Source organism: Coccidioides immitis (assembly GCF_000149335.2).
Source record: "Coccidioides immitis RS genomic scaffold supercont3.4, whole genome shotgun sequence".
Classification (NCBI taxonomy): domain Eukaryota; kingdom Fungi; phylum Ascomycota; class Eurotiomycetes; order Onygenales; family Onygenaceae; genus Coccidioides; species Coccidioides immitis.
The window spans coordinates 2726702-2739040 of record NW_004504311.1 but is presented as its reverse complement, the minus strand read 5'-3'; the positions used below and the strand labels follow the sequence as shown (position 1 = coordinate 2739040).

The following is a 12339-nucleotide window of genomic DNA, read 5'->3' as shown; positions in this document are numbered from 1 at the left end:
GCAATCTCATCCCGACGTCTACTTATTTGCTTTGGTGCTACGGAGTACGGAGTATTGGGCGATTGCGGTGTCCAGTCTCCCAATCCTCGGATACTCAAGCAGCAGCTTGGATCCATTGCTTGACCTGTGGGTTCTGGAGCTCCATCCTGTCAATCCCTGGCAACCACCCAGGATTTGGAAGACCACATAAAACGTGCTTCTGCACTAAGAACACCCGTTTTCAAGCGGTTTAGATGTACTCTGTGTATGTACGTAAATTCACAAAGAGTCAGCGTCTGCTTTAAACTGGAGACTGTCATGTGGAAACTCAGACACGGATACTCACACCTGTATACGGAGTATAAAGCATGGAGACGGTCCCGGGGGGAGGGAGTTTTCCTTTGGGGTTTGACTTTAATCTGGGTTAACTGGCCCAGGGGTCCAGTCCAAAATATGTCATGAAAAAGCTTGAGCGTGTTCAAATCAAGAAATATACATGCAACCAGTGGCCTTGGAGGTTCAAACGGCGGCTAACGCGGATAATTAGCCGTCCTGCTCGTCACTTGGCTAAGAATTGGCTTTTAAAATCTGAAGAAAAGATCCTTCAATGCATTACTACCCCGTACCCTGCTGTAGCTTACCTTTAACTTCCTGTTCGCATGGCATCGACTTTCGGCCATGAGATGTGCAGGTAATGCTAGCAACGCTGCTTTCAAGGATGCAAAGAGTTGTTAAAACAGAGAATCAAAACATATTAAACGACCAATGGATGCTTAGCAAATAACAACCTATTGTGGTGTTTGTCTGCACAGATACTATCAAACACATCCACCACCTTGCGACTTCGGAGTCAAATTGACTGCCTGTGAGCATCGTGTGGCAGCGTGGCCAAGAATCATCTGAACGGAACAATCCAAACTCTGTCTGCTGGCTCCCGTGGTGAGACATCGGCTCGCAACGAACCCTGGCGCCAGCCGCCAGGGGATGCGGGCGTTGCGCTGCGGAGAGTTTGGTAGTCTGGATAAACCTTAAAAAAAAAATGGGACGAGCGCCGATATTTGGCATCCAGCCACGGATCTCACGATGCATCTCGAGGTGCCCTTGGCCATGCCTTTTTTAAATAAGTTTTCTTGTTCCCTCGTCCTATCTGGCCCCCGTTAAAGCTATTTCTATTGGTTTCAACGCTGTCTCATATGTGCCTGTCGGCGTTTTGAGTTTCTCTCTTTTCCGCATTCTTTTTCTTGGACACGAATAGCGATCTTCACAGCTAACTACTCCGTACACATCCTGAGAAGTGCTGTACACGAGCGCGCGTTCGTTCCTTGGTTTGTGTATGGACTATCTATCTTGACTGAATTTTCACTTGAGTTGCGACAACGTGAGAACCGAAATGGGCGCCGTCAAGACGGAAGATACGGAGAGGAAGTCCGTAGCTGTGGTTGGTACCGGGATGGCCGGTTTGGTTACTGCATATCTATTGAGACAGGATAAATATAACCGCTTTGATGTTGAAGTATTTGAAGCAGTATGTTGTCGATCTTTTCCTAGCGGCTCCCTCGCCGTGGCCATTGGCCTCCACTGCCTCAATATCGTCGCTGACACCTATCTCTGGGTCTTGTACACACACAGCAAGACCAGTGCTCTCTCGACTCTGCCTCAATTACCGTGTCATCAAAAGATGGAATCCGAACGAGCCGCGTGGACCAACCCATGCGCGCCTTTGACCGTGGATTCTATCCCAACTTGACAGCCATGTATGATTATTTGGGCATTAGATATCACCAAGAGCTTTTCTTTTTCACTTTTGCAAGGCTGCCCAAGCATGGTTTCAAAGCGCTTGGGAGCCCAATGGAGCAACCGAATCCCTATTTCATTCATTCATCCAACAACCACCGGATCCCTCCTGTACGGCCTCAAGCGTGCGGGTTCTGGACGTGGGTTTCGGAGACCGTTTACCTTGCATTCTGCCTGGTATGGTTCACAATATGCTGTTCATTCGTCCCACCCAAGGAATCAAGGCCTTCGATTGGCGGCAAGACCAAACCTTGTGAGTCTTTCGGTCAATATCTGCGGCGTCTTTGGATACCTGCCTACTTTATCGAAAGTTACCTGCTCCCTGGACTCGCAAGCATATCGACCTGCACACATGCAGAGATGCTGGACTTCCCGGCAAAAGATGTGATCGATTACAAGCAACGCTCTCTCAACTCTCCGCATCTACGCGTCTCGGGTGGTGTAAGCGAGGTCCAAAAGAGCCTTTGCCAGGGACTCACGGTGCAGTTCAACTGCCGTGTTACATCCGTAACGAGACAGCAGCACGGCTCGGGAGTCCGCGTTACATGGGACTCCCCGGGTAACACTCAGCAGCCCGATACCGTCCCACATCAAAAGATTTTCGATCACGTCATTCTTGCTGTGCCCCCAAACGCTGTTGGAAGCATCTTCGCGCCTCTTCGGTCCGAAATGTCACACATCCCCACCGCGGCCGTCGAATCAATCGTCCACACCGATCTCTCAGCCACAAAGCAGCAACCCAGCAACGCTCTCTACGAGATGCACCTCGCTCCCAGCCCGCCTAACTGGATCCATTTCCGCTCTTCCCCATATATAACAGAGACGATACACGAGGATCCCATATCCTCCGTCGTCGTGACAAACTTCCCCGCAACCCCGATTGATCCCTCGAAAATCATCGCCCGGACGCATTTCACTCGCACCCTGAGGACACCTCAGAGCAGAGATATAGTGAAGCGGATATTCAGTCCTAATTCTCGGCGATTGAACGGCACGCCTATCACCGACGGGAAGAAGTTGACGACGCATAAAGCCGGCCCATTCCAGAATGGAGACGGCAACGTCTGGCTCGTTGGAAGTTGGTGTTGGGACGGGATGGTTTTGCTGGAGGGGTGCGTGGTATCTGCTATGCGGGTAGCGCGGGATTTGGGGATTGAGGTTCCCTGGCGAGATTATTGATCGCTGATTTGATGCTTCTATGCCTTGTCTGCTGTTTATGATATCCAATCTGCGCCTGTTCTGTTTTGCCTCTCGTTGACGTCCAAGTACGCCATGGAGAGATATGCATAATGTATATGTGTCTATATATACGATGAAATACGACGAAAAATACGTTCTTAATCCTGCGAATTCTCGATACCGTCTTCCAATCCCGATATGGTTAACATGGCTTGCCCAAAGATAAACTAGACGGTTATGATTACAATTATTCAATGTTGGCATTAGCCATGCAATATCCTAAATGCTATGGCAGAGCTGAGATACAAGTTGACTCAGTCCAAGAAAGTTGATATGTAAGGTCGCAAAAATACAAGATAAATTCATGTCCAAATGAAAATACAAAATAGGGATCAAGAAGTCCCATGACCAAAACTTCAGAACACAACGCCAGGTACGGAGTGCACAGCATTTTTCACGCCTTTCCCTTGGTCTTTTTACCCTTCCGAGCCTTGGAAGGCTTGGAGTCTTCCTCGCTATCGGAGATGTCTAGGTCGCTGTCACTCTTTTTCCTTTTGTTTCTGTTTTGTTTCGGTTTAGCTGTGCCTTTCCCAGCAGTAGCCTTTTTCGCTCCCGTCTTTTTCGGTGCTCTAACATATTTATCTTTTTTAAGATCAAGCTCATCGTCATCTTCTTTCACTTCCTCTTCGCCGAGGATCTCTTCCCCTTCATCGGACTCGTCGATGGCATCCTCAAGGTCTGGCTTGATCTTCGGGAGCCTCTTCGGCGCAACAACGGTGCTTGCTTTCATAAACGGAAGAGGGTGAGATTGTTGGTTATATAAGCGCGTAAAAGTGGCTTTCGTCTGGCTCTCGATATTCACTGTCTTTTCCGACATCGGACCCAAACCGAGCTCAAGGATAGAGTCCCAGTCTTCCCGGGTCAGGAAATAGCTATCCATTAAATCAATCACTTCCTGAACGGCGTCCTTGCCGTCAACATCGAGCCTGTGAACCAATTTCTCCCAGAGAGCCGGAAGATACTGCTGCCGGATTTCATGTCTGTCTCCCGAAGCTCTAAGTCGCATATGTCCCTGGATTTCTTTGATCTGCCGAGCCATTTTGCCTAGAATCGGAATTTGTCAGCTGGCGTGCCATGTGAACACAAGTCTGGGAGGTGTCTCACCTTGCTTAGAGTTGTTACCCAGCCAGCTCGTGAATCCCACTCTGTCGACCATATTACCGGACACGAAGCTGGCTGGTCGAACGAAACTGAACACAGCATGGGTAGGCATCAAACTCCACTGCTGCTGGGAGCCATGAATCATTCTATCTACCAGGTCCCCATCGCTGATACTCTGAGCAGCATTATCGGCTAGTTCGAGAAGTTTGAACTTCCGTTCTCTGCCATTGTATGACCCGGCTGCGATAGGGTTTGTTTTGAGATAATTCTCCTGCAACATTAAATAGCTAAACTCGTGGTCATTGAAATAAAGTTCAATCTTATCGTTGAGAGTAGCTGTCGAGCTTTGGGAGAACATTTGAGCGCTCAATATCTTGCCAACAATATCCCATGGCTTCAAAATGACGTGTTTCTCCCAGGCTTTGGACATTTGCTTGCCTTCGTCAAAGTCGAGGTTCTGACTGTCAAGTTTCACAGTTGATAACATATTAACGATCTGTCTTATATCAGAATGTGTGCCTTCAATCAAGCCATCCAAGACCTGCGGTGGAATCTTTAGGCCTTCACGGAAACAGATGGTAGCAAGTCTTGAACGAATTTGATCGGCAGTAGGGCGCCTAAAGGGAAGCTCGTAAGTTACGTGGTCGAATGGTCTCATTTTTGGCAGCCTTCGTTCATTGCATATCAGTATCATCGGAATTCGCGTCTTTTTGGCGACTGCAGCAAGAGCTCCGACACCGCCACGATCACCAGCTGACATTCCGTCGACTTCATCCATTATAAGAACGAGATTTTTCTTTTCACTTTGAACCTTTTTGCCTTCGCCTGAAAAGTAACCCTGGAGAGATGTTGTGTCCAGTACGCCTCGTAAACCATCCTCAAGGAGCCTTTTGCTTCTAGTATCACTTGCATTCGTCTCAACGACATCGTAATTTTCAAGCTTAGCCACAAGATGCGCAGCAGTAGTCTTTCCAATCCCAGGCGGACCGTGAATCATGACGGCGCGATAAGTGCCGGAGCCATCCTTACCCGGCTTTTTGAAGTCAACTTTCGCGTTGTTACGCCAATTGCGCAGCCAAGACTGAAGCTTTTCGACAGCCGTTTTATTCCCACATATCATATTCAAAGAAGTCGGTGCATACTTCACCGTCCATAGACGGTCATCCACAGCCGCTTCTTTTGCGGCTGCGGGTATGGATTTCTGTGGAGCTTTCGTGGATCTGGCGACTGATGTTGCGGCAGCAGAGGCAGAACTCTTCTTTTCCTCGCGATCTATTTCAGCTGCCATGACTTTTATTTTCTGTTCTTCAGCTTTCTTCTTCGCTTCGTATTGAACAGCAGCCTTCCCATCCCCTCCATTTGCCGGCATCTTTCTAATAAGCTCAAAAAGGCCATACTCATTAATAGTCTTGAGGTTGTGTTTGCGGATCGTTTCCAATTTCTTTGGACCAGCGTCACTACCCAAAACAACGTAGCTGGTCTTCGAACTAGGGGCACCAGTAACTTTGCCACCGTACCTCTTGACCAACGCCTGACCTTCATCTCGACCCAATGAATCGAGAACGCCAGTAAACACGAACGAAAGCCCAGCAAGGCAGTTCTCTGCCCCGATAGGTAGCTCCGCCGGTTCGCCAGCTGCTGAAGCATGTGCACGCTGATTGGCAGCCATAAAATTGAACTTCTTGGCTTCTGCTGGCGGGGAAGGCGGGCGTACGGTTGGAATACTATCGAATATAGCCTGGATCTCCTTGCTCTCGGCCTGCGGGGGCTTTGCAGCGGCTTTTTGTTTTTTTGGGGTTGGTTTCGTAGGAGATTTAACGGCTTGCCCACGCGCGGCCTTCTTCTTTTGTTTATCGGATAGCTCACTCTCCTCATCTTCATCATGTAAGGCATCTGATTTTCTCTTTTGCCCATTTCTAGTCGAAGTATTTGTGGAGCGCGAGACTTTTGGCGCGGGTTGTAGAAGTCGTGATTCTACCTGCAGTTCTTCAAAGTCTGAGTCTTCATCTTCTTCCTCCTGATAATCATCATCTCCACCGCCCCCTCCCCGTTTCTGATACTCCGTAGCAAATATGTCATCGCCACCAAGGCTATCGTCAGCGTCAAGTATCTTGGTAGCTTTAGGCTTTTGGCGCGTTCGTCCATTTCTGACAACAACAGCAGGACTCCGCTCCCGGTCTCTCTTGGCATCACTTTTGCGCGATTTAGAGGTGACGTCCACGGATTTTGCTTCCGAAATCTCGCTTTTTTTGGGTTTCGATTCTTCTACCGGAGCACTAGACTTTGGGCCGCGGCGGCTTTTCCGAGAGGAGGCGAAGTAGTCAGATGTTGTCGTAGGCTCTTCAGTCTCTTCAGGTTTCCTGCAGAATAAACCACGCATCGGTCAGAGGGTAGTGCTCGCCTGAAGAAAGTAACAAGTGCAAGGATCAAACTTACTGCCTTTTTTTCTTTGGCTCTGGCTTCGGGGTCGTTTTGACAGGTTGAACGTCTTCATCCTCAGAATCTTCAATAACTTTCCTGCCTCCTATATATTTCGGGACACTGTTACATATAATGAACTGGTGATTGGGCGATCAGATGTACTCACGCCGCTTTTTTGATTTGGAATTATCCTATGAAACCATTGTCAACACTTCATGGCTCTCAGCACGGGCAAATCGATTCGTCGCAAAAACGCAAGCAATTAACTGGCAAAAAATTATTGTTGGATGTATACCTCTGGTTTCTTTGAGCCAGCTCCCTTCCCCGATTTCGAACCTTGGCTACTTTGCGTGCCAAAGAAACTCCTGATATCGGGGGCCATACTCGCAAAAGTGGTTCAAGCGTGTCCGTGAGGGAGGTTCTTTTTCTTCAAAGATTCAATTCCAAATTCTCATTGTTCACGCCCGAAATATGAATCGTGACCACCCGCCAGACAGCACGTCAAGGCCACCGCGCCCGGAAAGGTTGGAGACGCGTCGGAGCACGTGACTGAATGGCACTTTGATTATATAACGTTAATCCGCATTCTACAGATGGTCCGTGCAGCAAGCATCAACTTTCTCCGGCCGTTTTGACACTGTCCGGAGTAGTGAGAAGTGAATCGGCGGGTTCAAGCTTTCGAGTCAAACAAGATGGGCCCTTCGTCGGGAATATTTTCGGGGCTTCAGCTGTCTTTCCTACGGCCGTTCCGTCAGTGGCTCCCCTTCCCGATAAACCCCCCAATCACATATACTAACGTTTCGATTTTCAGTCTCTCAACCGCATTCCCTGCCCTCCTCCGCACGATGCTTTTCCACATCCAAACCGGCTTCGGACTGGCTGGTCCCCAAGATGTCCGAAAAGAGTAAATCACGCAAGGGCCGTCCACGCATGGCGACTGGAGGGTCGACTCGCGGCACCACAGTAGTCTGGGGAGATTACGGTCTTCGCATGCGTGATCATGATCGCAGGATATCTGCCGCTCAATTGAAAATTGGAATGGAAACGATAAACCGCCGGCTAAGAGGTATGGACTTCAAGCTGTACACCAGAGTCAGCGCAAATATTGGTGTCTATACCAGCGGGAATGAACAACGTATGGGTAAGGGAAAGGGTAAATTTGACTATTGGGCCGCAAGGGTACCGGTCAGCCGCATTATCTTTGAATTGAAGGGAAACCTACACGAAAAAGTAGCAAGAGAGGCATTCAGATTGGCTGCGCATAAACTACCTGGTCAGTGAAGGGTCCCCGCGCCTTTTGTATTCCTCCGGAACTGACTGGTACAGGACTTTATGAATTTGTTAAGAAGGGCGAACCGCCGGTTGTCGGCATTACAAAATTGAGTAACGGAGTCACATTAGAATCTTTAAAGAGAGCTCGAAGAGAGATCACGTCTCGGGTTGTCTCAGAACAACCGTCCCCACCCACACAAAATGCTGCTCCTTAGCTTTCCTTTCTCGATGGACACGATACGGCGTTGGTTAAGTGTATTATAAATATGTTCCTATAGAATGCCCAGTGTACAATTATACCTTTTGATGCTGTGCAAACCAAGTCCCTGGGGCCGAAGTCGTCAGCCCTTTGACCTGCATTTAGCATGGAAGTTTACTGATACGCGGAGTAGCCGCATAGCTTACCAGGATTAGTTACAGAAAATGAAAAGATAAAGTAAATGATAGTTGCGTTATTTTTGTCGAAGACATCATTTAATAAGTCTTAACCCATACCCAAACGCCCAAAGCAGAGCAACTTGCACTGACTCGGAACGCCATACAAAATTGATTTAGAAATCGATTCCCATCAAATAGCTACGATATGAATTTAGCATATTCACAGATTTGCACTCAGGAAGTCGGACGGCCTTACCCTTCAAGGACTCTCATAAACTTTGCAACGAACGCTTCTAGGTGAAAGATAACTTTCTAAAGAGGCCGAGATAATGAGCTCAAGATGAAAACGGTATATAAGAGGGGGACTAAGTCTTACACTTCCCATCTTTATCCTATGTTCATAGAAAGCCGACCATTTGATAACCTCAGGTTTTAAAATATCATCAACTTTAGACACAAGCTTGAAGGTCAATGTCTAGATGTACAGTTAGGAATTCTGCATTCTTGAGGCCCAATCAGCAGTTGGATTTGGATACCTTAAGGATAGTGGTTGGAGGTATACAATGTGTTAACAAGTCGTAAAGCCGTGCCCGAACCTGAAGTATTCGTGCTGGAGATCTCTCGGCCATGATCTCGTCGGCAATAAGGGAGATTAAGGCTTCCCAATCTGGCGGTGGCACCACGGTATCATCTGTCACTTTTTCACTATTCACAATTGGTGTAAGTATGATGTACCAGGATATCGTGAGTGCCATGATACTTGCTTTTGCGCATATACCGCTTCGAACATAAGAAGCGCTCTGCGTAGGTTCCTGCCACTCTCTTTCGCTATCCTCTTATTCAAGCCTGGGGCTTCACTCCAACCCTCCCTTTTCCCTGAAAGTTTTAACACTTGGCATATTTCCTCCGCCGTTGGAGCTGCAACCCTTACTAGTAGCGTTCTGGAGCGGATAGGAGCAATGATGTTCGCGGTGCTGTTGGCGAGTAGAATGAGTCTCAGGTTCGGACTATACTTCTCCATTGTCCTTCTCAGCGCCGCCTGCGCGTCTCGAGTAAGGTGATCGGCCTCATTTATAACCACCACCTTGAATCGCTGCTTCGCGGATAAGTCAACCTGCTGGGTTTGTGCTATCTCCTTTAGCAGTTCCTGAATCACGACGCGATCGTACGTCCCCACATCGGACGGTGTGATCTCAAGGTGATATATTGAAGCAACAATGTTAAATTCGAGCTTTCGATTACTGGAGGTTTGGAAAACACGGGCATCGATTTTTATCTTTTCCACTCCTGGGCCATATAGCTCCTTCAATGTGGCAACTATTCTGGTCTTCTTGCCCGCTCCAGAGGGACCGTAAACGAGAAGGTGGGGGAAGTCACCGCTTTGTGCCTACAGGCTACTGATCAGTGGATTTCTAGCTATTCATTTGGTCAGTGATTGCTTACCAGAGCTTTGAGTCGTGCGGACAATTCATGGTGATATGTGAGGGCGTCAAGTGTGCGAGGGCGCTGTCTATCGACGAGTAGTGCCATTGTTATAATAAACCGAAGTGAACGGTAGGGGAAGGGTGAGGAAGAATGAGGGACGATGGGAAGACTTTTGGAATGCCACAACCGGGTCAACGCGTATCAACGCGACTCCCGACTTAAATAGGTGGTCCGTGCACCACGGATCCTAAGAACTCTTTGCTGGGGAGCCGAAAAGGAAATATTCAACTTTGAATTTCCAATAATTCAAAATAATCATGTTTATATACAAAAGTTAACAAAATTCTATAGTACATATCGTAGATATACGTCCTCTAATGTTCCGTCGAAAATGCCAAAGTTCCATGAATTTTATTCGCCTGATACTGTGCCAAAACTGAGGGGAGTCCGGTCCACTGAACGCCAGAGCCAAGAAGAATGGGATAGGAGTGCGTGGAGTGGTATTTTATTCGTTGAAATGTTGCGTTGTGATAATTGGGTGGATTCGTCGCCGTGAGTCGAGTACAATGTGCAAGGAATGCCAGTACACCAGTTTTAACGGATGTCATGGGAAATATCCGAGTTCCTAGGTAGGAATCGGTTTCAGAACCCCATCATCGTCATAACGAGCCTCTGTATTTACGAGTTAGCTTCCATATAGTGGAACAAAATCAGATGGAAACGTACTGAAAAAGGTGTACGACAAGGTTATCGTGTCAATTTTCCTCATGGCCGGATCTTTAACAAAATCTGGGTCGATAAAGAAAAACACCGGCATATCCACAGTTTCCCCGGCATTCAACCTCTGCTCCTCAAAGCAAAAACACTGGATTTTGCTGAAATATGGAGAAACCTGAGCTGGTGTGACGCTGTAGGTTGCAACGCCAATTATATCATTATCACTCTTGTTCGTTGCGGTGTAAAACGCCAATGCAGTCTCTCCTGGAAGAACCCGAACCTCACGCTGCTGGGGAGTAAATTTCCAAGGGAGGACGTCTGAGACAGAGGCATTGAAGGTAATGCGTAGTCGGCGGGAATCGGTTATCGGAGTGAGACGGGACGAAGTATCTTCTCCGTTAACGAGATGAGACGAGACCGGTTGGCCGTTCCAGCCAGTTTGTTGACAAATCTATCAAAATTTCTTAATATTCGGCGCATGGGTGAGCTTTTTAACAGGTTTGGTTTACCATTTTGTACATCGGCACGGAACCGTAAGCTAGGGCGAGAGTTCCGATAATTACACTGATTGTGTATAACCTAGGTACGTTAGCTCTTATTCAGGAACACAAGCTCATAGTGAGAACTTTACATCGTAGTTGTATTCTGTGTGGTCCAGGAGGCCCTCTCTGAAGCTGGCGTGATTAGTTGCTGCAGTGGAGGCCGACACGAAAACTTGCGGGTGAATATCTGAGGGCGCTCAGTGGGAAGTCGACGAGGAAATGATGATGGCCCCCGTGAGGAAAGAATCCGACCCCATAATGGGGTTATTCGAAACGCCATGGTTTGCGTCCTGGGGAGCCGTTCTTGACAATTGCTGAATTTCAGCCCATTGATGAATCGGCGACGATATCGCGATGGAATGGCCGCGGGCCACTTGGATTGGCTAGTCCTAACTTGGTTTAGTGCAGTTCTTTCCTTCCTGTATTGAAATCGACCAATAAAAACCCCGGTTTCTCGAACAAGCTCCCGCGTCCCACCAATAGCTTGCTGCTATTTAGCCATCCTCTCGGTCCCTCGCTATCCGAACCAACCAATTCATCACTCCTCGAGGTGACAAACACAGGAATGTGAGAACCTCGTTCAGACTTGGGAAATTGCCTACAGAGGACTAACTACTACGTTCATATAAAGTGATACAGAAGAATCTTTCGAGTCAGGAAGAATTCAAGCCAAAGGCATTTGGTAGATTGAAAAGGTAATTACTAGAGTCGAAATTTGGAACTCGTACGACGTTGAACGTAGCGTCCGGGGAATCTCGACAGATTTAAATATGCAAAGACCTCAAAGTAAAGGCCTCGTGCTAATGCTTTTGGATCGCCTTGTCATTGCCTGACGTTGACTAGCAGCTTAACAGACATTTTCAGGTAGCATCGGAATACATGCTGGGATCAAGACGCGTTAGAGAAATGCTGCGTAATGCTCGCATAGTTGAAGATTGCTGTTACATTGAAAGAAAGACCGAGGAAATGTTCTCAAGCCATCAAGCAGATCGAGAAGCAATCGGCTTCCAATCACTCCTACTCTCAAGTTCAGCTACGACTCTAGATTTCAAGATGATGTTCTTCTCCTTTTTCTTTTACCAGTTTCCAATTTCTCGGGTTTTTTATTGTAGAAACGGATCAGAAACCATCGAAACAAATAGTTCTGCCAAAAGCAATTAACTTTAGCATATCTGCATTCAAATGCTCAATTCATAAGGGAAGTGTAAGAGAATCCTTTTATAATTGTCATTAATTGAGATTATTCGACATTTCCAGAGTTAAGTGAAGTTCAATCACTAATACATAGAGACTGTGCCCTGAATGTTCTAAGCGTCGCCATCCCAATAACAGGGTGGTACATATTTTACGATTTCAAGAATAACACCACATTTGTTCCCCATTCGGCATTTGATCTGTCGTGACCCAAATCGACCTTTCCCCTTTGCTCTTTTTTTTTTTTTTTTTTTTCAGGTCCCCAAAAGCGATGCCG

General features: G+C 47.4%; 5 protein-coding genes across 5 annotated transcripts; 2 read left to right on the top strand and 3 right to left on the bottom strand.

The window, feature by feature from the left end:
• Positions 1–1097: 1097 nt before the first annotated feature.
• On the top strand, positions 1098–3123 carry CIMG_05233 (uncharacterized protein). The gene is made up of 2 exons (XM_001245791.2): positions 1098–1504; positions 1609–3123. Exons 1-2 carry the CDS (start codon positions 1370–1372, stop codon positions 2950–2952), a joined length of 1479 nt encoding a protein of 492 aa, XP_001245792.2. The 5' UTR covers positions 1098–1369; the 3' UTR covers positions 2953–3123.
• Positions 3124–3164: 41 nt separating this feature from the next.
• Positions 3165–7009, bottom strand: CIMG_05232 (chromosome transmission fidelity factor). The gene is made up of 5 exons (XM_001245790.2): positions 6830–7009; positions 6701–6725; positions 6550–6637; positions 4117–6473; positions 3165–4056 (listed from the first exon to the last, which is right to left on the bottom strand). The coding sequence occupies exons 1-5, from the start codon at positions 6914–6916 to the stop codon at positions 3407–3409; spliced, it is 3207 nt and encodes a 1068-aa protein (XP_001245791.1). The 5' UTR covers positions 6917–7009; the 3' UTR covers positions 3165–3406.
• A 138-nt stretch (positions 7010–7147) lies between these two features.
• On the top strand, positions 7148–8150 carry CIMG_05231 (mitochondrial 54S ribosomal protein YmL47). The gene is made up of 3 exons (XM_001245789.2): positions 7148–7284; positions 7346–7807; positions 7861–8150. Exons 1-3 carry the CDS (start codon positions 7227–7229, stop codon positions 8019–8021), a joined length of 681 nt encoding a protein of 226 aa, XP_001245790.1. The 5' UTR covers positions 7148–7226; the 3' UTR covers positions 8022–8150.
• Positions 8151–8284: 134 nt separating this feature from the next.
• On the bottom strand, positions 8285–9771 carry CIMG_05230 (replication factor C subunit 5). Its single transcript, XM_001245788.2, has 6 exons — positions 9628–9771; positions 8949–9571; positions 8721–8889; positions 8561–8659; positions 8441–8496; positions 8285–8382 (listed from the first exon to the last, which is right to left on the bottom strand). The coding sequence occupies exons 1-6, from the start codon at positions 9712–9714 to the stop codon at positions 8358–8360; spliced, it is 1059 nt and encodes a 352-aa protein (XP_001245789.2). The 5' UTR covers positions 9715–9771; the 3' UTR covers positions 8285–8357.
• A 132-nt stretch (positions 9772–9903) lies between these two features.
• Positions 9904–11189, bottom strand: CIMG_05229 (mitochondrial cytochrome c oxidase assembly factor Cox11p). The gene is made up of 4 exons (XM_001245787.2): positions 10958–11189; positions 10836–10905; positions 10336–10777; positions 9904–10281 (listed from the first exon to the last, which is right to left on the bottom strand). Exons 1-4 carry the CDS (start codon positions 11146–11148, stop codon positions 10235–10237), a joined length of 750 nt encoding a protein of 249 aa, XP_001245788.1. The 5' UTR covers positions 11149–11189; the 3' UTR covers positions 9904–10234.
• Between the last annotated feature and the right edge of the window lie 1150 nt (positions 11190–12339).